General features: G+C 35.1%; 1 protein-coding gene across 1 annotated transcript in view; it reads left to right on the top strand.

Annotated features, from left to right (window-relative positions):
• Naa60 (N-alpha-acetyltransferase 60) overlaps positions 1–23,481 on the top strand; it is a 49,020-nt gene extending 25,539 nt beyond the window's left edge. Inside the window, exons 5-7 of the mRNA XM_076449444.1 lie at positions 19,518–19,614; positions 20,075–20,313; positions 21,339–23,481. Coding sequence (XP_076305559.1) covers positions 19,518–19,614; positions 20,075–20,313; positions 21,339–21,476 — 474 coding nt within the window. The 3' untranslated portion in view covers positions 21,477–23,481. The remainder of the gene's footprint in view (positions 1–19,517; positions 19,615–20,074; positions 20,314–21,338) is intronic.
• Positions 23,482–26,258: the final 2,777 nt, after the last annotated feature.

The following is a 26,258-nucleotide window of genomic DNA, read 5'->3' as shown; positions in this document are numbered from 1 at the left end:
CCATCTCAGGATAACCTGAAGATGGTCTAAGAAGGTTAAAATATTGTTCTCTGTTTTATTTTGGTAAAAGTGTTAATGCTCATACAAGCCATCCTGAGATACTTGTTGAACATATGACATGTGGGAGCTCAAGACTTGTGGCATGCAAAAATACTTCTGCATACAGAGGGCAGCATTGAATGGGAATAGCTATTTTTGTGAGAGAGGTGAGCACCTATCAGAAATACATTTTCAGTGAAAGAAAATTATAACTTCAAAATTTTATATTATCTGAGTTTTCTCAATTTCAAAAGGAAATATCAAAATATATTTTCAGGTTTCACTTCTCTTTGTCATGTGATGCATTTACTCCACAAATTCTCCATTGTAGTTTTTGTTTTTCCTACCATTTATTAATTTTTGAGTGTCCAACTAATTAGAGGCTCATGCTGTAGATATTGCCAAGCCAACCTATAAAATTTGAACATTCAATTTTGCTTTTCTGAGTAATCACTAAATTTTTGAGACCAATGTGACATGCTCTCCAATCTTTCTCTCTGTCATTCAAAATGTCTAATTCTCCCTGACATAGCTCTTTGACATGTTTATAACCAACAGAAATAATTTATTGTATTGTTGTATCATTTGCATGTATTTTAGTGGGAGAAATTACAAATTATGAACAAATATTATGTTTTGCATAAAGTCAATGCTTTGAGCAACCAATGGAATTTTTAAAACTTATTTGCAGCTTAGTTAGGAAACCAGTTATTTATAGTAGGACTGGAACATTCTGTTCTAATGCCTGATGTTTTTACACTCTAAAATTGCATATTTGGAAGCAATAAGATTTATTTTTTGAATATCCAACATAATATGGTAAAAGTACAAATAGACATGTAGCTCTTATTTTTTGTGTGTATTTGTTTATTTAGTGTTTTATATTTTCATAACAAAGAGAGAAAAATACATTGTTCTCACTCTTTGATGACTGTAACATGAGTTGTTTGTCACATGATGTAACTTGATATTTTACTCTATGCTCTTCATCTCCTTCTGTTTGGTGTATTTGGTTATCATTGGTACTGAAGTTGGTTCAGTATACTGAAATAAATGAACAGATATGAAAATTATAAAAATCAACAAGCCATTTTGATATATAATTTTAACTTTCTTTTGGAGTTTGCAGTCCTTCTGCAAAAAAAAAAAGATCATAATTTGTATTTTTTTCAATTTTTTACATGACTGTACATTTATGAATTCACTACAGTTAGTGTTAGGCTACAGGAGATAAGAGATAATGTATTATGTTTTATTTTAGGAGGTTTTAGATGTTATATAAATAAAATATGCAAACTGTAAAATGAAAAACAAACCTTTATTTGAAATATATTAATCACTTTTCACTTAAATTGACTTGGTAGAACTTCATACATTGACAGGCAAATCTTTATTAAAAATTCTTTACTAAAAATTTTTTTATACAACAGATTTGTAATGTTTACTAAAAGCTTGCCAAATGTTGTTAAGATATGCTTAGTGTATTTAGACTTACAGCTTGTATAGGTTTATGGTTACCAGGTTAATCAGAATGGTTAACTCATATACAAAGAGCAAACCTAGCATTAGATTGTAGTACCTCTTCTTTCATTTAATCATTACACCAATAACATTATCCTAATTACCTCAGAAATATTGACACTTTTTTTTTATAAAAAAAATAAAAAGTACCATGGTTTCATGATTCATTTTTATTATGAATTTATTTTACCATATTTCTGACATCTGAGGTTCTGACACTCCTCAGCAGGAATTATCCAGTATTGTAAAGGGGATTGAAGGCAATCTGACAGCCAGGTGGTTGGTTCCATTATTATCTTGGATTCAGGATTCCTGACCTCCAACATGTGTTCCTTCAGCTGAGTCTGCCCCCTTCTTTAGATTAATTTGACTGTTTCCATGCCTACTTTTACTACCAGTTCTTTTTTCCTGATGAGGATCATGTTATCCTTTTTTTTTTGTTCTTTGATGTTTAAATTACACAGGTATGTGATTTTTGTTTTTTGCTGAATATCTTACTTCCTTAGTGCAGGATTTTCATTCATTTGAATCTCTTCTTTCAACATAGGAATATGCTCTTTTTTCTTCTGTTGTTTTTTCTCTCCCTCTCTACTCATCTTCATCTCTTACTTACCTAACTTCGTTGCTATCAGCCTATTCTCCTCCTTTTTTTAAGAGGATTCACATTATTACTTTTTCAACTATACTGGGGTAAGTTACACATATCTGTTTTACACTTTGACCTTGATTTTTTGTATCCCAGTTAGCCTAGTTTCTTTGTTTCTGGGATGTACTTCATTCAAATGCTATACTTCCTGGCAGCCATCTCCCTTAATCTCCTCTTGGAGATCTTTTTCTTTATAATGAGGTTTTGTAGGGATGTTTCTTATATTTTGAAATCTTTAACTTATGCAGCTTATCATCAGTCATCTCTACTCACTTTTCTTGTGTTTTTTTATACCAGGACCCCACAAGGTTTCTTGTTCTCTACATCCTCTTCAAATTGCCTCCTCTGCTGTTCCTAGTCTTTATATTACTTTTTTAATGTCTCTGAGGGTTAGCTGTTAAAAGCCTTTATCTTAGAGGTGATTTGTTTCTGTAGCTGCCCTTTGGCTCTGATCTGGTGGATGCCATTTACCACAAATTATTGAGTTACAAAAGTGTTTTTTGTGATGTGGTATCTTAACTTCCCTTACAAGTATAACCATTCTTCTTCAGTGCTGCCCTCTATATGCAAATATGTTTTGCATGTCACAACTTTGTTTGTGAACTCCAAGTTCTAGTCCTGATTTCTCCAAGCCTGTTCCCTTGGCTGTGGTTTCGCTAGATAGTAGATAGGGACAGTGGGAATCTCGTTAATCCATTCATGTGCGTCACTAATTAGATGACGAGGCATTTGGCTACCTTAAGAGAGTTTAGGTTTTACACACTTTTTTCCACTCCAGATATATTCTACCTGGATTAGTGTTTCCTGCCATAATCTTCTATGAATCATGTGGGATACTTTTCCTTCTCATTGATTTTACTTTCATCCATTTCCCACCTTTATTCTGATGTAGTAAACTTCTATGTTTTGTACATGCTCTTCATTGTTACATTGTCTCCTTCTGTGCATTTGTTCATACCTTTTTATACCCTGACAACTTTATTCTCTATATGTTTTTTCTGCTTTTACAAGCTGAGCACACCAACTGATTCAGTTGGCATATTCTTCCCTGTCTCCTTCTAAAATTCTATTCCAGGTGTCATCACATCACTTTAAACACCTTACTATTTCCATGGAATTTCCTCTCTGCCACCCATTGAACAAAATATTTAGTTTGGCATGTGAACTATAGCTCATACGTTCATCTTCCACTCTCTTCATCAGGTGACTGTTTCTTCCTTTGTTGGTATATTGATTGTCATTGTCCTTCAAACTTTTGTGCAGCTATGACTGGGTAAGTTATCTTTTTTATACATATGTTTTCCATTCAGTGGCATATCCCATTTAGGTTTAGGATCCCATTATCTGTTCAGGTATGCTCCTATCTCTGAAATCCACATTGTACAGTGAAGGTACATACATACCCATGGCCAATAAAATACTTTGAAATAGGGTGTTCCACAAGATTGCTTGTAAGTTTTCCTTGTGATATATTTGCTTCATAAATATGCCCATTCCAGACCATGGGCTTATGTGGGTAAAGCATAAGGGAATAGTTGCTCATTCTTTTGATTGAATAAATCAAAACTGATTTGCTTTTCAGTATAGGCAGTGGTGTATTTAGGTATAGGCTAGAGGGGACTCAGCCCCATGGCCCATGGATTTAATGGGGGCTCATTTATAATTTTATTCTGTGTAAAATTGCATGGGACATAGAGCCCAAAACAATTATTAACCCCTGGGATCACACAACCTTAAATATGCCACTGAGTATAGGGTTTTCATGGTCACCTATTGCACTGTTCCCAATGTTAATGTTCCTACAGACTCTTCACCTCATTTTCACCCATTTCTTTTTCTAGTGGAATATGTAAGTCCTTACCACTTTTTTTTTTCTGAGCCACTTGTGTCACCACACAATCATGGAAGAGTTCCCTTGAACGTGATCACATCCATTCAATAGATAGTAGGATGGTGGGATCCTACTAGTGTAGGTGGCATTGATTCTCTATTTGTGCTCTCGATCTGAATGCAGGGGTTCTAGAGGTTGATGTTGTGCTCAGCTTCTTTGCCATTTTGTCCGTAAGGTGAGGTTGCGTATCTTTTACAGAAGCAGTCCATTTTTGTGAGTTAGGATACATAAGATGATGTTGTGTAGTCTTATCTGATGGATGATATTGCTTTGGAGTAGGTCTGTCATGTTGCAATTCACCACTCCAGTTAGGATCCCTTGTTCCACCTTCATCTGGATTTCAGTTGTCAATGGCTTTGAATTTGAGCTCAAACAATCAACATTGATTTAAATCATTAAACATGTGTTGGTTATGTTTCCTCTTCCTCAATCAATTTAATAGTCTCATAATCTCTACCTCTGTGCAGTAAGTTTTGAAGATTGATGTTGCATATACATGAGCTTCAGCTTCTATGCAGCCCTGACTGGAGGATGATGATATTTGGAGCAAGGGTTCTCCACCTCAGTGTAGTTTTACTGATGCTGATGTTGTGTAGTAGATTTCCAATCTCAGTTTGATTTGATGTGACATGCCACATTGGCATATCCCTTTATACTGTCATTTGAATGTCAGGTTCCCAGCTGTATAAGTAGTTGTGGATTTGCAAACATGTGCTCCATTACACAGATCAATATAAAAAGTATATACTTTTGTTCTACTTAAGGTGAAAACATTGGGAATCCTTTTCCTACTGTGGACCAAAGGCTGTTACCAATGCTGCTAGTTTTTGTTTTGAACTGGGGTTGATTGGTTGCATATTGTCTGAGGTACCCTAGCTACTCCATGACTTGGAGCACATCCATTTCAGCTTTTCCAACATTCCCGTCTGTAGCTGATTCTTCTGCAGTCTTTTTTCACTGCAATTGAGATTCATGTTTACTGTGGTTCAGATATAAAACCCAGTTTTTCTCTCCCTATTTTCACACTAGACACAGCGGTACAGAAGTGGTGCAATCTCCCTCAGGTGTTCCTTTTCCAATGGGGATCACATTTTGTGAGTGTTCTTTAGATGTTTTCAAAGGATACCTATTGAAGTGGTTCCTTCACCTATTCACTGTGGGATTCTAGCCATACATGTGAGAGGAGGTAATGTACTGTATTGAATTGTATTAATACCTACCTCATCTCATACTTCCACTCTTCTTCTCCACAGAAAACTAATGCTTCATCTTCTGCCCAATTTTGAAGTGATAATTTGGTAGAATCAAATAGAAGAAGTCACATGCATCAGGAGGTTGTCATACTTCTATTGGTTGTCACAGTTGAACCATGTTGATTACGGGGTATGTGGGAGTTGAGGACTTATGTGAAAACAATGTTGTTGATAGAGTGCAGCACTGAACAGAAATAGCTAGTACCAATCAGAAATATATTTTCAATGTAGGAAATTAATAGCTTCAGGGGTTTCCCTGTTCTCTCACCTCAACTATTCAGGATGCCATGAAACAATTTCTCAATCCCAGTTGAGGGTTTTACTATTGCCTTTTTTTCATCATTTCCAGAAAAATAAACAATTGGTGATTTGTCATATATTTATCCCTCTTGAACCAACTTTGGTCCCTCCTTAGTTCAAGGAGGATTGTTTTCTCACTCTGGGTTAGGTGCTCTTCTTAGATGTAGATGACCAAGATCTATGTTTAAGATACTTTCTCCTCATTCTGATTCATCCATTTACCTTTAGCTACCTTTAGTTTGTCCATATCAGTTAAGTATTCAATATTCACTGCCCTTTTCTTCAGATTGGCTATGACGTTTTATATTTTTCAGTTGAACCTAGTAAGTGTTTGCTTGGAAATTTTGCAAGTTAGACCTACTGTTGCACTACTCTATTGACATTTCCCTAATTCAGTACTGTATCTATTGTGACTTTCCTTCTCCTTCAGGAGTTTTCATGTTTGGAGTGGTTGGTTCAGCTGTCCAGTTAATAAATGGAGCAGACTGAATAATTTTTGGGGGAGGAGGGAGATTCATTCTTCTCTTGAATTCCTTGATTCTGTCAGATGTGCCCAGCCATATCACCTGTAGTGTGTTCTAACTAATTGATTCAAATATATCCTGAAATCTGTTATTTTATCATGTGTTTGTTTCTTCCCTTTTCCCCTCTTGCAGTTGTTGCAGCTCACTTGATCCTATGTGGCCCTGGGTATCCCTTATTCCACTTCATCTAGGCTTACATCTATTTGGAGTCTCTGAGTAGCTCAATGTTTAAGTCTGAGAGAGCTTATAGTACTCAAATGTTGAAGTGGAATTCTATTCTTGTGGTAGATGCAGCACAGATGGCATAATATGTAGCTTGACACTAGACAACATCCAATTCTAAAAAGAAAATCTGTCAACCATTGATTTTTGATTCAGGTCGTATGTTGTCTTAGGCACCTGATCCATTTCTGGAGCCTGCTTTTTTAGAGGAGTGGTCTCTTTCTGTCAGTATCTCTGAGAAGTTGACTGTGCAATGACCTGATTTTTATTTTCTTAGTCTTCCACCTGAGCTTCTTATCATGATCCATTAAGGTACTTCCTCTCTCATTTCTACTATCTTCAGAAAGGAAAACACACTTGCATTAAGGAATTGTTTTCCTTGCTTTAAATATTCTCATTTGGAGTAATAACCACTATAATCAGTAGTCAGTCTATAATGTCCTAGGAACTTGGGCCCACAGTGGTAGACGTACTATTTTTCATAGACATTTTTCTTACAGGATGGTCTCTCCATTCTCTGGTGTTTTCAGTTGATTTGCTTCCACTTCAGTAATACCTTCATCATTGCCCTTCTAACTTACCTCAACACCAAGCTTCCACTGGTTTTGTCTCCAGCTCTGAAGAGAATGTTTTGAGTTGTGATGGGTTCACTTTCATTTATATGCCAGTCTTCCTGTTCAAAGTTTTTCCATTCTGCTACTGCCAGTTCAAGATACCTTGTACATGATCTTCTTCCTCTTCACTGGACATTCTCCTTTTCTTATGGATTTTTTTCTGGGCATTTTTAGAGTTGTTGCCTTGTCTGGTTTCTCTCTTAAACTGGAACTTCTGTTCAATTTTTAGTGCTCTCCTATGTCCTTGATTCTAACAATTGGCCACGTGTCCCATGCACTATTTGTTTCTTATGATATATTTTCTTTCTTTCATGCAGGGACCACCACTCTGAAACCTTTCTTTGGATGCCTCCCACATTTTAATATTGTGATAGGTTAATATTATTCCCTGACTACTACTATTTCTCTGAAACTTGGTCTGCTCAGTTGGATGATGATATGTTTTTTTCTGATCAACATCCTTTTCCTTCCTTCTTGAACTTACAGTAATTCCAGCCCCAGTCATCTCCTTTATCCTGTCTAGGCTATTCATTGTTATTTCACTTACACTGTTTCCTTGTAAGGCAATTGACAGTGCCTTCTTGCCATGATAATTTATTTATTAACTTATATCCTTCCATTTTGACAAGTTTGTTCTTCAGTAGGTGATGATACTTTTTTTATTTATATTTTCATATAATCTTCCATGAAGCTCTTCATCTCATGATTTCTCTTACCTTTGGCTATTGATGTTCCTTGTTTAAGACTTTGTAGGTGGTGATATGAATGACCCTTGACATATTTGTTACATTATTTAGATCACATTGCAGTTTCACCTGCTTTTTAGGTTTCATCTCCCACCAGTCTTCTTTTTCTACTTTTCACATAAAAGATGTTTTGTTTACTCTTCTCTTTTTTGTTTTTCACAGGTCTTAAAATCACTTTATTTGATATGTATATTTTTATCATGGAACCTAGAACATGAACTGTATTGTCTCTGCATCTAGTAGGGGATAACAGGTGTTAAGTCAAATGCCCATCTTCAGTGTCTGATATATAGATGAGGTTTTCTGTAAGATTTCTTTGGTAGTGTATTGATAAACTTTACCCCCATACTGTATTCTAGTTGTGAGCCTGTTTCACATCTTGCAAGCAACTTCTTTCCCTACACACATTAACCCATTGTATAGTATTAGAGTGGATTTTTATGCAAATGACAAAAAATTCCCTATTGGTCCAAACATATCTCTAGCACTCTTCTAGTGTTCTGTTTGGAGTAATGGGAGGACACTTTCTTCCACAGTCCCAAGTTCCTAGAGAGGCCAATGTGGATATTTTTCCCAGTAGGTTAGTGTAATCCAACTGGTGTAAGACTGAGTGACATACTTCTTGATAGGAAGTAGAACTCAGGTGTTTACCTGGAACATAAAGAACCAGACCATTACCAGTGGTTGCATGAGCTAGATGTATCTTGTATTTTCTTCAGGATGCAGGTCTGGGATTATTCCTTCCCCAGTATTTCTCTAATACTGTACAGCTTAACATATTACCCAACTGCACCACACATGTATGATCTACTACCATCCAAAATATAACAACTGATTTAGCCATCTTTGATATCACCCAATATATGTGACCTTTAGCACCACACAGATTATTCATTTTACGATGCCTTCTGGGTGCAGAATGTGAGATATTAGCTGTTTGTTGTATAGATACTCACCTCTTCACAGAACATTCATTCTTCCTTCCCATTTCTGGTGTTTGTTTTTTGTCTCATCAAGAGTGAGTCTGTGTTGCGATGCTAGGACTAATGGAGTTTACTGAACATGAAATATGTGTCATTGTACTATTAGTGAAGGGCTATGGTCTAATGATAATATTATAAGATGGCATAGTCCATGTTCATACATGTTGAGGTCACAGTTCTTTAAAAGAACTGTGACATGCAAAATTCTTCTTAGGAGGTATGCAATGTAATAGCTGGTTGGTCTGTGGAGAGGTGAATATTTGAAATACATTTTCAGGCAAGAAAAATGGTAACATCGTGAAAAATAAATAAATAAATTTAGTTATGATCACTGATAAAACTAAAACAATAATTTAAATGTTTAGCTGTAACAAAAATAGCAAGGAAGAGTTTGAGCTTTAATTAAAAGAATTTTAAATTTAAGAGCAATAAAATAACTGATCATTCTTAAGATTGATAAAACATTATTTTACATAACGTGCAATTTTTGGTCGATTTATACAGAAAGGATAACATGTTGAAAAAGTTGTTACTTAAAGAATATACTTGGTGTAAGATCTTTATGATGTAAAGATAGGTTTAAAGCATTCAAATAAGTAAAATGTTTCAGGGTATTTCTTGTTTTGTTCATAGTAAAATGCTATGTCATATTTAGATATATTTGCATTACCTGAAATTGATGACCTTCTTAATATTTTAGTTACTATACTTCCCTATAGTCGAGCTAGCTTGGCGTGTATTAACTTGTATATATATATATATATATAGTAATTTTTCTGTAGACTACCTGATTTATTGAAAATGTTCCTTAAGGTTCCATTCCTTTTTGTTTTTGTACTTTTGTATGTGTGTTGGTGTTTGATTATTGCTGATAGTGTTTCAATGAACTTGCTCAGTCTTTCCTTATATCTAATCACCAGTTCATATCAGTGCCTAAAAATAACTGTTTTAATCAACTGCCCAGTGTTTGAAAATTACTTCAGATGTTAGCCATTAAAAGATACACAATAAAATACTAAAAAAGGCTTTCTGGTCAGTCCTCATAGTATGGTGACAGTATTTCTTGATCACCACCAGCTAAACACTAGAACCCACCAGCTATGTTTTAACTTCAGGAGTTTAAAGCTTTACTTGACAGTGCCATATTAAGGCAAAGACTGATGGAACTACTGCACCACACCCAATGCAAAAAATTGGTCCAGCAAAATTCAAGATGCTGTGCTTTGTAAATATTTTACTTCTTTCCATCTTGATCCACCATTACTTTATAATTCAAAATGTAATTATTTGAATCATCATTATGTTTAAGAAAGTATAAAATTCTATTTCTATTGGTACTTCCCTCTCTCACAAGATTAGCTTTTTCCATTGTGTGCTGCCCTCTGTACAAATGCTTTTCCTATAATGCATGCCACAAGCCTTCTGCATTCCCCTATTGGAAACAAAGATTTCAACATGTCTTTCACGCTAATCATCATGCATCATCTCTCCATCAGTAGGAGAGCACTGCTATCACATGATACACATGACTCTTTCTATGTGCCACTACTGAACCATCACTTCAAATATGACAGTGCTTGAATTCAGATGCCTTTTTTTGTTCTTTATTTTTTGATGGGGTTTAACATAATTTAATTTACTTTATTTCAAGACTTCTTTTTTCCATTTTATTTTTGAAAGCATTTGACTTACCCATGTTTTGCCATAAAAAAATTCACATGTTTGTTTAGCATCAAGAATGAATTTTGAGGCAAATGTTACCACTTTAAGTACATCTCATTCTTTTGATACAGATTCAGGCTACAGGTGCAGGTAACTTTTACATATATACAGGGAGGTTAGTGTTATATGGGACAACCTTTTAATTCTGCATTGTCCCTCTTCCTCCTGAACCTGACCAGACTAACGAAGATTTTGATCCTCCCCTCCCTGGAGTTTACTGTGTTTTCCCAAACCTTACCAGAGTATTCTGTTAGGCCCTCATTTGCTCTCTCAGACTTCATTTCTGAGGTACGTGATGTTTCGTCTATTGCTTCTAGTTCTTATGACTAATGTCTTTCCCGTTACATGATTCTGTCTCCCAACCTTATTTAGTTTTCTTTCCATCTCTTGTCTGAGGCTCTTTACAGGAACTCTGAAGGGTCTTTTTATAATGTCTTTTTCCTCCACACTTCCACATTTGGCCATTTGTTATCTTTTGCTCTGGCCCTGAACATTGTTGTTGGGAACATTTGGGTCATGATGCTATATTGTCTAGATCCTAGCTCCTTATGGGACTTTCAAGTGATCCCATTTTTGAAATGTTTTGTGTCTGACACAATCCAAGAGTCTTTGGAGTCAAGGTTAGCTTCAGTCCAACAACATTCTACCCTTTCTCATCTGGTGGCTTATTTGTTCCAGTTAGAACCAAGCATGACTTCATTTCCTATCTCCTGACCCTCCCCTTCCCCAGTCCTTGCATGTACCTCCTTTATGCAGTGCCACTGTTGGTCATTTTTTATGACAGTCCATAGTATGCTGATAAGGTTCTGGTTACAACCTGGTGGGTTTAGATCCAGTAGGAACTTGTCTGGTAACCTTTGTTCTTTGGTGAACCCCTTTTATCTTCAATGTTTGGATTTGCCAAGTTTTGTCAGAGGGTTTCAACATACCTTTCTTTCCTTGTACCTCTTTTTTGTCCTCCTCAGGTATCTTTGTTTTGTCAGTGTCTATTTGAGGAGGTGCAAGACCTCCTTTCACAACAGGTTATCAAATCTGCTCATTGCAGTTTATGTAGGTCTTTACTACTGCTTGTATGTAGTTCCCAAAAACCACGAGCAACTGAGACTGATCATCAACCTGTCCCATCTCAGTTGATAAGTTCACGCTCCATGCTTGACCATCGAATCCTACCTTATTCTTTGGTGGGCCTCTATTCTGGTTTGTGTATGACCAAGATTGACATCTCCAATTCTTTTCTGCACACTTCCATATTGGATCAGTCTCATCCTTATATTTGATTTATTCATCATGGGGTGATGTACCAATTTCATGCTTTACCCTTCTGGCTGGCTTTGGTGCCATAGGTTTTTCTATTTGGTGGTGCAAATTTTTGCTCTACATCTTGATATCTTGGGATTGTGCTTTCACTTTTATATAGAAGACTGGCTTCTTATCACTTATTCTGAATAGGAGTCAGCCTGTCATACTTGTCAGCTCCTCCTTGAAGCTGTATGGGTGGGCTGGTTGATCAAATTGAAGAAGTTCTTCCTTCATCTAACCCAGTACATCCTTCATCTGGGCTATTTCTTTGACAACCATCTTAGTTTGGCCAACCTTCTCTCTGGCTCTGTTCTATGGAACTAGCCATTCAGAATGCCCTGCATTCTTCTTCACATTCTGCTCACACGGTTCTTTTGCTTGTAGAGATGTACTCTTGTATTACTCCTCTCACATCCGTCAGTTGGGTTCATGAATGATTCCTTCAGTGTGTCTGCCATGACCAATGGAACCTTGTTCAGGATCCCTTGGATGCTCCTATAATCCTTCCTTCCTACATTGTCGGTGATGGTGGTTGGACAAGGCTTGTATATCAGTAGGAATCCAACTTCTTCCTCTGCAACCAGATTTCATCTTTTCATGGATGCATCCATTCAAGGCTCAGGTGTATGGATCAATCACCCAGAGGCTTCAGGGTCACTTGTCTCTGGGGGAACATACTCTTCATACCAACATCTTTGAATTACTTCAGTTCATAAGGCTTTGGATCACTTTCCTCTCATCTCTGTAGGCAATCTGGTCATGATCAGTTATAACAGTGACACCTGGTCAAGATCTCTGTGTTTTTCTAACATTGGATCTTCTCTTTTGGACCCATTTTCATCGCATTAATTTAATGGCATGTCACATACCATATGCTTTCAAACTTGTGGTGGATTGTGTTTCTTGACACAGAGATTTTCTCATCCCCTTCCTTTTTTGGTGACTTTGATTGATTGGGTGTTCCTCACATTGATACATTTGCCACTGCCCTTTGTTTTAGTCCCCAATTCCTCATCCCCAGCCTCTAGCTATAGTTATTTTCAGCCAAGATTTGTCGAACAAGTTCCTTATTGTGTATCCTCCTCTCGGATTACTTCAACAAGTAGTCACCTTCATCCATACCACTCTATGCATAGTCCTTCTGATTGCTTCTTACTGGCTCACTCAACCTTGGTTTCCTCAAATATTACAGTTACATTTGTTCTCTCCAATCTGCCTTCATTTTCATCCACAATTGCCAGTTCTACGTCCCATACTTCATATACTCCATCTTCACACTTGTCCTATGGTTGCTGGTATCTCTGAGTCTCTTCCATATCTGGTTATTAAGCAGTCCTTTCCCATACTTTTTGTTTTTCTAGCTAGTCCATGGTCCAGCTTTTTCCTGCCCATGCCAATTTGATATATTCTTTCAGGATACCTTGTCTGCCTATAGGCATCTGGTATTTCCATATTGGAACATTAATATTGTACTCCATTCCCTTACTTTACCTTGGTTTAAGTCCACTGCCTTGTACTGTTTGTTCCCCTTTCCCTTGAGGCATATTTTCTTCTCTTTTTGGCCTGTGAGCTTCATCAGTCAGATCTGTTCTTTATCATTGTTGCTTGTATACAGTACCACCAGACCTATCTTTTCCTTTATCCAGATCGCTCTTTCCTTCTCAAAACTTCAGTGGCTTACAAGGGTAAGTCCTCCTTTTTTGTCTATTTTCCTTCCCTTCATTTATCATTTTTGATCTAGATACACTTCTATGTGCAGTGCATATCTTTCATTGTTATATTGTCTGAACAAGTCTTTTACAGAGGTTTCCATTCCCATTTCTTTATCCTGTACCAACCTTCTTCCTCTCAGCATTTTTCCCCTTTAACTTTAAAAATTGGGTTCATCATTTAATCCAACTGACTTATTTCTCTTTATCTCCTTTATAACATGTTACCTCCCATAAAATCCAACATCTTACCTTTCCTCCTGCTTCTCACCTTTGTCAGCCTTTGGAAGAGATTCTGTAGAAGGGCATGTGGACCACACCTCAGACTTTCGTTTCCTGTTACTTACATCACAGTTTCTGCTTGCTTGGGATATTGCATACCACCTATGGCCATACTTCAAACTTTGGTGTGGCTATGACACTAGGTAAGTCTTTATTAATGCTTTCTTTTCTTTCAGGTGCCTATGTTTCAAATTCATATCGTGGATCCCACTCTGTGCCAAATGGTGTTTGACCAAGTATTACTTATTTACACAAACAAATTGCATTCTGTGTCATGTTGGTTTGTGTTTTCTCCATGTGGAGAAGGGTGTTTTGCAAGATCACTAGATCAGGGGTTCCCAACCGGTGGGTCGCGACTCCCCAGGGGGTCGTGAAGCCTTGGCAAGGGAGTTGCAAAGCCTTGGCAGGGAAGTCTTGTAGCCTTGTTAGAAGTAGCTTGGGATAACATTAATTTTATTTCATCAATTACATTTTCATGCTCTCACATTTTTTTTGTTTCGGTGCAAAACAAAATGTGTGCTACGTTAGTTCAATGTCATTAGGTGATATTATGGGTGTATGTATGCGTGCCTGTGAGTGAATTTGCCTGTGTGAATGTGTATGTGTCTGCAACTGTATGTATGTGTGTACTAGTGAGTAGCGAGTATGTGAGTCCACGCGCATGTACGTATGCTTGTGTGTCTGTTTAGCTGTGATTAAGTGTGTGTGCTCGCTGTCAACACGTGAGTCACATGTCCATTGCTGATTGGTGGATGATGAATCGCACGACTGGCCACGCTTCCTTCCTTCCCAATACTTACCCCATCATTACTCTACCTGCACCCCCCACAAGTAGTCAGTGTAAGATCTACAGTTGCCAAAGCGTTCATTATTCAACATTTTTATTTTATTTTAACAAGGAGATAAGTAAGCAGTAGAGGTGAGTTGTGTCCATGGCTAAACGGCGCAGATACTCATAATGCTACCTCAACATTGGCTTCACCACTGTGCTCACCAACGACGGCATCGAGAAACCACAGTGTGTTTTGTGCCATGCTGTCCTGAGTGCAGAGTCAATAAAACCATCAAAACTCAAGCGTCATCTTGAGACGAAACATCCAGAACATGCAAAGAAGGGTTTGGATTTCTTCAAATGGCATGAACGGTGTCTTAAAAGCCAAAGAATCGATAGAAGTGGGTCATTTCAGCAGCAGAGTGCAGCCGTAGTGGAAGCTTCATATGAGATTGCATTCGAAATTGCTAAACAAAAAAAGCCTCACACGATTGGAGAAACACTTCTTAAACCCTGCATGATGAAAGCAGTATCTTATTTCTTGGAGAAGCCAGTGCAAAGAAGATGCAGCAAGTATTCCTGTCAAATAATACTATACAGAGGCACATTTCTAAAATGTCTATGGATGTGAAGGAACAGGTTTTGACTGAAATCAAGGGTTCCCCTTTGTTCTCCTTTCAACTCGATGAGTCAACAGATGTAAGTTCATGTTCTCAGTTGCATGTCTTCGTGAGATACATTAATTCAGGTGACATCAAAGACGAATTCTTATTCTGCAGTGCACTTGAAACCACAACAAAAGCTGATGATGTCATGGAAATAGTTTCAACTTTTTTTCAAGACGAAGATCTTCAATGGGAAAACGTGTGTGGGGTTTGTACAGATGGGGCACCGGCTATGCTGGGATCGAAATCAGGATTCCAGTCGAGAGTGAAGAAGCTAGCACCTCAAGCAAAGGGCATCCACTGCATGATTCATCGATATGCTCTCACCAGTAAGACTCTCCCTGCCTCTCTGCAGGAAGTGCTTGAATCTGTAATCAAAATTGTAAATTATGTGAAGACTCAAGCACTCAACACTCGCCTATTCAAAGAACTATGCAAAGACATGAATGCTGACCACAAAGTTCTTCTCTTCTATACAGCAGTACATTGGTTGTTGAAAGGAAACATTATTAATCATGTCTTTGAAATGAAAGATGAAATAAAGCTATTCCTGGAGACTCAAGAAAGGAAAGATCTTGTAGCTCACTTTGAAGATGAAGCATGGAATAAAAGGGTTGCGTACCTAGCTGACATTTTTGACCAGCTGAACAAGCTCAATTTGAAGCTTCAAGGAAGGGAAACACATGTTCTCCTTTTTCAAGATAGTCTTCAGGCCTTTGTTTCCAAACTGCAGAACTGGCATCGGAAAACCAATCTTGGAAACATCGCTATGTTTGAAAAACTTTGTGGAGTGACAAATGAGTCTCAGATCAAACTGGATCAGTTCCTCAAGGATGAGATTACCAAACATCTTCAGTCTCTAGAAAAGGAAATCGAGCGTTACTTCCCTGAGCTATCACAGGAACAGGAGGCCCTGATAAAATGGTTCAGTACCCATTTTGTACTGAACTTGATGTATCCAGCATCCCAGATGATATCCAAGATGAATTTCTGGATCTAAGGAACAACTCTTCAGCTCGTGATCTCTTCAAGATGAAATCCGTGACTCAGTTCTGGTGCGCTATGTATCAGTCATACTCCAAAGTCAGCATGATAGCTTTACGTGTCCTTGTTCCATTTGCTTCTACCTACTTGTGTGAGGCAGGATTTTCCACTCTTGTCAATATAAAAACAAAGAATAGGAACAGATTGGATGTTGGAGATAAAATGAGACTGGCTCTAACAAACGCCCGGCCACGAATTTCAAAGCTTGCTGCTGAAATACAACATCAGGCATCTCACTAGCTTGGTTGGATAGCTGTTCAAACCTATGTTAATATTATTTTAAGAAATATTTGCTAATAAATAATTACAGAATTTTTAAATATATTTTTTTTAGATGTTTCTTTCTCTCTCCTTCACAGAAAATAAAAGAAAAATTAAGCTGCTGATAGTAAGCCCTAAGTAGGGGATCACATGGGTTTCAAACTTTTAGGTAAGGGGTCACGAGTGCCAAAAGGTTGGGAACCCCTGCACTAGATAGTCAATAACTTTGTGATATTCGACTTATGAATAAGCCAGTCTCAAACCATACCACCCATGGATGGCAATGGTAAAGCAGGAGGGGATAGCTGCCTGTTCCAGCCATTCTTCAGTTGAATAAATTGGTATAGTCTGCTTATCAAAACAGGGTCTTAGGTGTAGCCTTCATACTATCCAATGCTCTATCTTCCCTTTTCTTTCAGTGCAGCATGAGAGTCCCTACCACTTACCAGTTCCAAGCTGCTGGGGTGTTTACCATGGAAGCATTCTGCTGTGAGTTCCACAGAGATAGCTAAAACCATTCAGTTCACAGTAGGGTAGTGGTGTTCTACTGATGAAGAAGGTGTACCATCCTCAGGATTGAATGATACATGCCATGGAGTGTGACATCTCTATGGAGTTCACTCCTTTTTGTGTGTGCCCTCAGTCTACCCTCACATGGTTTTGGATATCAAATGAACCAGTCGTCTTAAGTCCTCACACAAGTTTGGAGTTGCCCATCTTCCTACCTTAATTCTTCCTTTTGTGTAGTAAGTCATTGAGGGTATATGTAGGATGTTTATGTTCTGGGCACTCTCTGTTCTCTCTTGTAGTGGGAATGTTATTGACATTTGGACGTTTTGGACCAATTTCACAGTCATGAGAGTTGATTGCATGAGATAAACTTCCCTCAAACACTGGATGATTCATTTCTAGATCTATGGCTCAATGCTAATCTTGTGTCATGCCCTGGAGCCTGTGTTTTCCTCACATTCACAATTTTAGGGCTTAAGGTTAAGCCAGTATGATTCTCCTCCTACTCTTGTGTGGAGGTTGACACCCAGTGAAGAGGCTTTGTATGAAATTTACTTACCTTATATGGTCAGCCATGTCCTAACCATTCTACACCATGAGACATATCCTCCATTATCTACTTCTGTGTGATTGAATTGGGATCACTTTCCTGACTTGCCCTCTCCCATTCAGATGTGCTCCCTTCTTTTTCCACCATGTTTGTTCCTAATTAGTCATGGCAAGGAAATACCTGGTTCAGAAGTGGTGTAGTGCCCCACTGGCAATCATCTGATCTGTTTCTTTTTTCTACAGAAGTATCCTTTGGACATTTTGAGAGATACCTTTGTTCTTCCCTTGCACCAGTCCCTCCTCTTTTTGATGTAGAATTCTAGCTAATTTTTGAGAGAAGAGGTAAGCAGTTGTGAATTTAAGGTTGTGTAGACCCAGGGACTAATAACTTTTGTGGGTCCTACATCCCATGTAATTTTACATAGAATAACATTATCAATGGGCCCCCATTAAGACGATGGACCATGGGGCTGAGGCTCCTTTAGCCCCTACCTAAATACTCCACTGGAAGGAAGTACCATATTGGAAGGTATTATTTTCCTACACTGAAAATGTATTTCCTGAAGGTACTTCCCTTTGTCACACTTTCTCCTCTCCTCCCCTCCCCACAATCTTTCAGTGCTTACATATTCTGTCAAACTTCAAAATGATTCAGTAGTGGCACATAGAGGGAGTTACATGCCTGATGTGATAGTAGTGGAGAGGTGATGCATGATGATTTGCATGTGAGACATATTGGTACATTTGATTCCAGTAGATGGGTGTGGAAGGCCTTTTGCATGCATTATACAACATTTTGCAAATAGAGGGCAGTACAAAACAGGAAAATCTTATGAAAGGAGGAAAGTACCTGTCAGAAATACATTTTCAGTATAGGAAAAATTGTAACTTTAGTTAGTTACTGCATTCAGTGTATTAAAATTATTTGACATATTAAAATTATGATATATTTTATGATGATATTGCTGCATACATGTTTTTGATAAAAATTTTGTTCAAAATTAATTTTATGTTGACGATAAGTTGGATAATTTTTAATTGCCTGTTTCCTTATGTATTAGTAGTATTAAAGGACTGTTTCAATGACAGATATATCAATTTAAAAATATATTGAAAGTAAAATAATAACGTAATGGTGAGCTACATGCTTTTGTCAGTAAAATATCAAATGTAAATTTGTTTGCTTGATTTTTATGGATTTTTTTTTCAAAAGTACAGTGGAAAAGACCTGTTGTATTTTTCAGCTTGAGGCCCACTAGACACTTAATCAAACCTTATCATTTATTCATGGTAATATTGTCAAAAATTACTGAACTCTTAAGAAATGATAGCCAGGAAGGAATAACTACAACTATAAACTGTAGAAGAACTTTCAAAAGGTTATTAAATGTGTATGATATTTATTAATTGTCTCTGGTAACTCTACTACACTTTTCCATACTGACTGATGGTATGGTACCAGCAACATACAAGTAAGTATTATGTGTAAATCATTTTATGCTTTAAAAGAATTTCTCCCAACTTTGAAGAAATGTTGATAAGGTCAGAATTCTTACACTTATCTGAAGGCATTACCTTCATCATTTTTTTCTTTTTTATGAATATTAGTTTATGAATTTAAGCTTGGAGTCATAGGTTTTGATATAAATCTTTTAATACAACTGTTGGAAATGTTCCCAGAATGGCTGTATTTGCTAAGCTTCTAAATTTTATTTCAGAATGATTCACAAGCTTCAATGATCATTAGATTAGGTTCTATCTGAGTTCACAGAACTGTTTTTTGCACAAAAAAGTGGGTGATAAATACTGTATTGTTATGAAATATCTCAACAAATAACAAGTTCTATCAAAAGTATTTTAAAATTATATTTTTTAAATTTTATTTTTGTACTTTAGACAACTTCCACTTTTGATGCCTTTTTGCATATGAATAATTTAAACTTCATTGTTTCACTTTCATCATAGGATCAAGGCCTTCTTTCACCTCACTTTCCAAAAACATCATTAGTAGCTTACATTTTAACTCTGGGTGTAGTACAAGAATTTCGAAGAAATGGAATAGGTAAGCGAGCAAAAAAACAATGTAAAGATGAAACCAAACATTAGTAAATGGGAAAAAGTAAGAATAATAAAGTAATGAAAGGCCTGAAATGAGTACAGGTTGATACACTCTGAAAAGTTTGTTAGCATGAATCACTTCACAGCAATGAAGATTTATAGTAGTTCCAACTTTTATAACATTTGCATTTAAAATTTATGGAATTGTAATATCACAAGTGGGATTATTTGTTATATTGTCACAATGCAAGCTTCTTTATTAATGTGTTGATCGATTTTTATATTCACAAAATATTGAACTGCCTTGTATTCACTTTTATCATTCTTCACAAATTTTAAGATGGAAAGGTAGTATTTTTTAAGTTGTTATAACTCTGGAAAAACTTGTGATTAAACTATATTAGAATACAAAAGCAGTGTTAACAAAAGGTTAGATAATATCAAAATATGTTACTTTCTTTCAGCTACTTTACTTCTGGATAGTGTGATATCTCATCTAACCAATAGTTCTGAAACTTCTGACTGCAAAGCAATATACCTGCATGTATTGACAACTAACACTACAGCCATTCAGTTCTATGAACAGAGAAAGTTTAAAGTTCATTCATTCCTTCCCTTGTACTACAATGTCCATGGAGTTGCAAAGGATGGTTACTCTTATGTTCTGTATGTAAATGGAGGACATCCACCCTGGACTGTATTATATCCTTTTTGATCTTAAAATAGTATTTTTAAAGCCTAGTTTTCATATTACATTTGAGAGCCACTGAAGCCACACAAGTCTTTTTACCTTTGGTGTATGATTATAATTTAAAATCTTGCAAAATTTTATACTCTTATACATTACTGATGTTATATTATCAGTAATATTTTGGCTCATCTGCTGGTGTAGTGGTACTAATTTTTCCAAAAATGTTTGATAATATTTTTCTATCAACATATTTTTTGATTAATGAATTTAACACTGACTGTATGCTCATATATTTAGATGATATAATTTTACATAGATACAAGTAAAGAAAATACTTCTATACTGTTTTTTCTTTTTTTTTTCTACTAAAAATAAACTTAATGTTGCCCTTCTGGCTTTTTTTTACTTTTGCTAAAAATTTTACTGAAAGTGTGTGCATGATTTGTTTTAAATTCCCAATTTATATCTGTACTTCTTGTATAACAATTGCAAGGGAAAAACTTGCCAAGGAAATGTATCCTCTCAACCTTCTCTCTTTAAATGATCCATCTTTGGTATTTTTACAGATATTCCACTTTTGTTGTGTTTAACATAATTTTTAGTATAATTGACAGTGACATTTTCCCTTCTCATAAAATTCACACACGTAATTATTCTGGGCTTATAGGATATAAATAACCATTGTTTCTCAGAAATGTACAGTGGTTAGTAGTGAATAAAGTAATAATAATAAAAATTATAATTAAATGCTTTTTAAGATTTAAGAGTTTTATTTGTAAATCTAGTACTTAAATGTATGTTTGTTTATTGTATTGCTAAATTTGATGTTCTATAAAAAGTGCTGGAAAGATAATATAAATCACTTTAAATAATTTAAAGAAGTATGGTAATATATATTGTAACATTTGCATCTTTATACTGTTTTCATGATATGTAGTTTTAAGATGTGTATTCAAGTATTTTGTAATTTTATTACATTATCTTGTGCTTACTGGCATTTTGTACCAAGATTCATTAATTCCTTAATAAGAGCTACAGACTACCTGAAACACTGGGTACGAGCAATATCACGTATAGAACTGTGTTCCTTGCCTAAACATCTAATGACAGCAATTGGTACAGTGATTGCCAATATTCTACCAACAGGACTAAGGAGCAACCTCTCAGTTAGCTGATAATATATGATTGATGCTATTGGCATCATTGAACATTTAAATTGTCAGATCTCTCAGTACTTGTTATGAGGTAATGTTCATGTTCCAGTAGAATCCTCTCAAATGGTACACATAAATACAATGAATTTTAGCAAGAGTTATTAATGCATGAAAGAATATCATTGGTTTTGAGTTAATGAAACTGACTGTATATGTAGATTATAAGCTCTGAGTGATTTTTAATTTTATGATTCTGTACAGTCAAACAGTTAATGATCAGTCAAATAATGTAACTTAATTACCTTCAAGGAATATAATGAATCACAGGTTTTGTAAAGTGTCAGAGTTTTTAACACAAGGATTTATTCTCTTTGAAGCAAGTTAGAAATCAATCAGGGTATGATATCAGGAATGAAATAACTATGATCAAGGAAAGTTTGTGTAATTATCAAGCAAGTTAAGCTTCATCATTAGAATTGATATTCTATACCTGTAGATTATATCCAAATCTTTCTCACATAAAATACAGTTTATTCTGTGAAGTAAACTACATATACTGTATAAGCTATAGTCCTGACAATCAAAGCATATGAAAAAAAAAAAAAAACATGATGTGGAAGGATAACAGTCAGCTATTTCCATAGTATTTAACAGGCATTTCTTGGACATATTTATGTAAGTCTTTTCACAAATCAGCTGTGCAGAGGAACAATTTTTATTATATATATATAAAACAATGGATGTAAATTAGACTAAAGCATTAAGATTCTATATTCCTTCATCATATAAAACTGTTAAATAGAATACAGGTAACCCAGACTGAAATGTTACTAGCTGCACATTTATACACAATATGAAATACTCGTGTGTGTGTGTATATGTATATATACAAAATATGTAATCTAAATTGAATGTTTAATTTAATAATAGCTTCACACTTCTGCAGTATTTAATCATATTTTTATAACTTGTATGCAATTCAGGCTATAATATTAAAGGCAAACCATCTTTGATAGTAGATGGAACATATATGAAGAAACTGGTCAAAGAAACATGTTTCTTGGAGATACAGATTTACCAAAAACCAGATATATAAAAACTCGTACATTTTGTGATATAAAAGAGAACAGGACTATGTTATGATGTTGATAATTTTTATATTTTATTTGTTATAATACCTGTATTTTACTAAATTTTCATAATTAGTTTTTTTATCAGTTTCTTAATATATTTTAATTCCTGTAGGGCTGTCTCCATTGGTGTGTACATATATATATATCAAGTATGCTAAATACTAATGTATATGATACAGAGTTTGCACACAACTTGAAAAAGTCTTTAAATTTCATGATTGTTTTGAAAAATTCCTTGACATTAGAATTCCTGTTAAAAAGTTCTGTAATTTCAACAAGATAACTTGAAAAACCCTTAAATGAACATATTTTACAAAGATTACAGCAAAATTTTTCACACCATCTAAAACTGTTTTCCTAAAGTGATTTTTTGTGTTGAATGTAAAGCAAGACAGCAAGTAATGGATGAATTAGATGCTGTATTATGTTGTCTCTCATCATGAGGAAGTATTTTATAGGAAATGATTAGACTGTGATGAATATTAAGAAAATGCAAAGGAGTTTGAGATAAAGCATATTGTGCAACTTGAAAAAGTAATTTATATGTGCAAGGGAGATGAAGGTATTCTGAGGTCACATATGCAAAGTGAAAATTTTCTGTACTCTGAGACTATCTTTCAATTCTGCATGATTTATTTGTGAAAAAACTGTACTCTAGAAGACAATCTTATGTCAACAGTTTTCACGAACAGCTCGTGTGAAGCTTTAAAAAGTCCTTGAAATTTATCACAATGCTTGTGTGCAAACCCTGTGATAGTTCATAGAATTTGTGCAGTACATTTTTGAAAAATAATTAAATGATAAATACAAGTTCTGTTATGTAATTAGTTTCAGTATGTATATGTACATTAAACATGTCAATAAAATAAATGAGCCCTTCATATTTTTAATGGTACTGCTAGTTGCATTATCTTAAAAAATATGGTGTGGATAATACACACAACTCATGTAAAATGCAATTGAGCACTTTTGGGAAAAAAACAAGTCCAAACATCCAAGTAAAAAGCATTTTCTGAAAAATGTAATTCATGACCTTTAATTGTATATTGTACAATTTGCTAGTGAAACCATGTAGTCATGGCCACTGTCATAATGAAATCAGAAGGTAATAGTTTCATTCCAGTATAGTTTCACTTTACAATCCATGAAATCTGTAAATTCTTAACAAGAATTAATATAAAAACATTTAGATAACTGGGTTATGCATGCTGAATTGCATATTTATACAACTGATAAAGCCACTAAAACTTATTTTGAAGTCCACGGTAAAGTACGAATTATAGTAATGAAAATCCTTTTGATACCATGTAATAAATGGCACCTTATAAAACACAAGGGAGAATTGGCTAGATCAGATATTTAGGGTTTGAATGCAGCTATCCCGATTTTTAAGCTATTGACCACAGAGACGGAAGCCAATAAGCTGCACCTGCTACAGGCTACTCTTAATAAAATGGCAGAATTTACTGTCAAAATTATATCACCCCACAACTAAATTTAGTGGCATCTTCCAATCTGAAACCAAACACACCAACCAATAGTCTTCATTTGGTACTACACAAACATGAGTTATTGAAAAATTGTTAAATTTTTATATTAAATCTGAAATATCGTAGCCTTGTTACACCTTTTATTACCAATGAGAATTAATGTATTGTTTACTAACGTAGGGACATTTTATTTCAGTATCTTATGATAAAAATTAATAATTACATTATATTTTTCACACACTACAGATATAAATCATCAGTGATGTCGAGAAACCCACTTGTTGAGAAATTTATATGCAAAAATGGCTCGTGAGAAAATATTTTCTCAACCCAAATGAGCCATTTTTGCATATAAATATATAAATCATGTTGCCCACATACTTGTGTTTTATATGTTGATATAGTAAGTACATAAAAAGCAAGCAAATGTAGATTGTGAGTTGTTTTTCTTCATGACAACAATTCTCAATCGTTTAAATGACTTCATGGACAATTTTGCTACAACACCAAAACAGATCCTTAGGGTTTCCCCAGTGTAAAACAATTAGGTATACAATTTATGACAATAGTTGTTTAAAAAAATGCTAACACATATGACACACTGCATTATGAATTAGTAAGTAAACATAATTAGTATGATTAAAATGTTTCCTCCCATTTAAAATATACATAGCAATAAAATATCATGAATGCACCAAAGGTAATAAACCTTAATTAAATGTACTCATTAGTACAATTTAGAATTGGAATACTGATAAATATCTGCGAGATGCTGGTTTATCTATATATATATAGAATTTTATTTTAAGATTAGTAGATCTCATGAAGAATAGTCTAACTTGCTGAATATTACATTTGGCATGTTCTTACAAAGGGTTTGTTTGTTTGTTTGTTTTTAAATTTTGCATAAATCTACACAAGGGCTATCTGCACTAGCCATTCCTAAATTAGCAGTCTAAGACTAGAAGGAAGGCAGCTAGTCATCACCACCCACTGCCAACTATTTTACCAACAAATAGTGGGACCGACCATAACATTATAATGCCCCCACAGCATGTTTGGTGTGACAGGGATTCAAACCTGCAAACCCTAATCACTCAGCCATGCTGGACCCCTATAAAGAGAATAAAAACTTTTTCATATCATACCTAACTACAAAAGTTAATATAGCTAGTTTCAGGCATGTCAAGTAATGCCTGTGAATATTTGTTTCATGCCTCCTGCTAGAACAGCAGTAAGTCTATAGATTTACTATGCTAAAATCAGGGGTTCAGTTTACCTTAATGGGCTCAGCAGATAACCCAATGTGGCTTTGCCATAAGAAAACACACACACACTTGATTCATATTTATCTTATTTAATCTGCTATCTTTAGCAATGATTATTAAAATATGATGCTTCCTCAAAATGCTGTTTGTTGTATGTGGTTAGATTAATATCAACTATAGTATGAAATTTTTATAACTAATATTAAATAGATGCATAACTGACAAAATAATTGTTTTATTTATTCTCATTTATTTAATATGGGTAAAGTCTTGATAAATAGCCTTTTTTTTAAAGTGATGCATACTAAATGTACTTTTGCAAGGTCTCTGAAAGTGTTCTTTCAAAAGTAAATAAAAACCAAAATTAAAAGTAACATTTTTATTTATCACTTTTGAAGTTCACATGTCATGCTGTTTTATAGCTCATACAATACACAGTTTTACTCATGATTCGTGATTTATTGATGCTAACACAGTACAAATTGCAACATCAAGTGTTCCATATGTGATGTAATTTTAGTGTCTACTGAGTGACATACAACACATTATTGTATTGTTGTGTGAGTGGTTAAAAGAGGTGACCACTCCAGCCTACATTTAGCCACCCTGTCTGGGTATAAAAAGCTTTGTATAATAGTATTGAAATGTTCAGATATGGTCATATTTAGTAATTTTTGTTACACATATCTTGAACATTGACACTGATTATCACAATTCTGTATGTAGTACAAAATAAATGTTTGTAGCTTATTAACAATAATATATTGACACGTTAAAAGACACTGAAAGACAGAAAAAGAAGTCATTATGCAGATGAATGTAATAATAAAATGCACAGTACATACAGGTTAAAGACTAAGTAATTTTTCACTGATAAAATACATTTACATAATTGTAAAACAGCATATCAAA

Source organism: Tachypleus tridentatus, chromosome 8, assembly GCF_004210375.1.
Source record: "Tachypleus tridentatus isolate NWPU-2018 chromosome 8, ASM421037v1, whole genome shotgun sequence".
NCBI classification, from domain to species: domain Eukaryota; kingdom Metazoa; phylum Arthropoda; class Merostomata; order Xiphosura; family Limulidae; genus Tachypleus; species Tachypleus tridentatus.
Note: the sequence above shows the minus strand (reverse complement) of the source record. Positions and strands in the feature narration are given on the sequence as shown.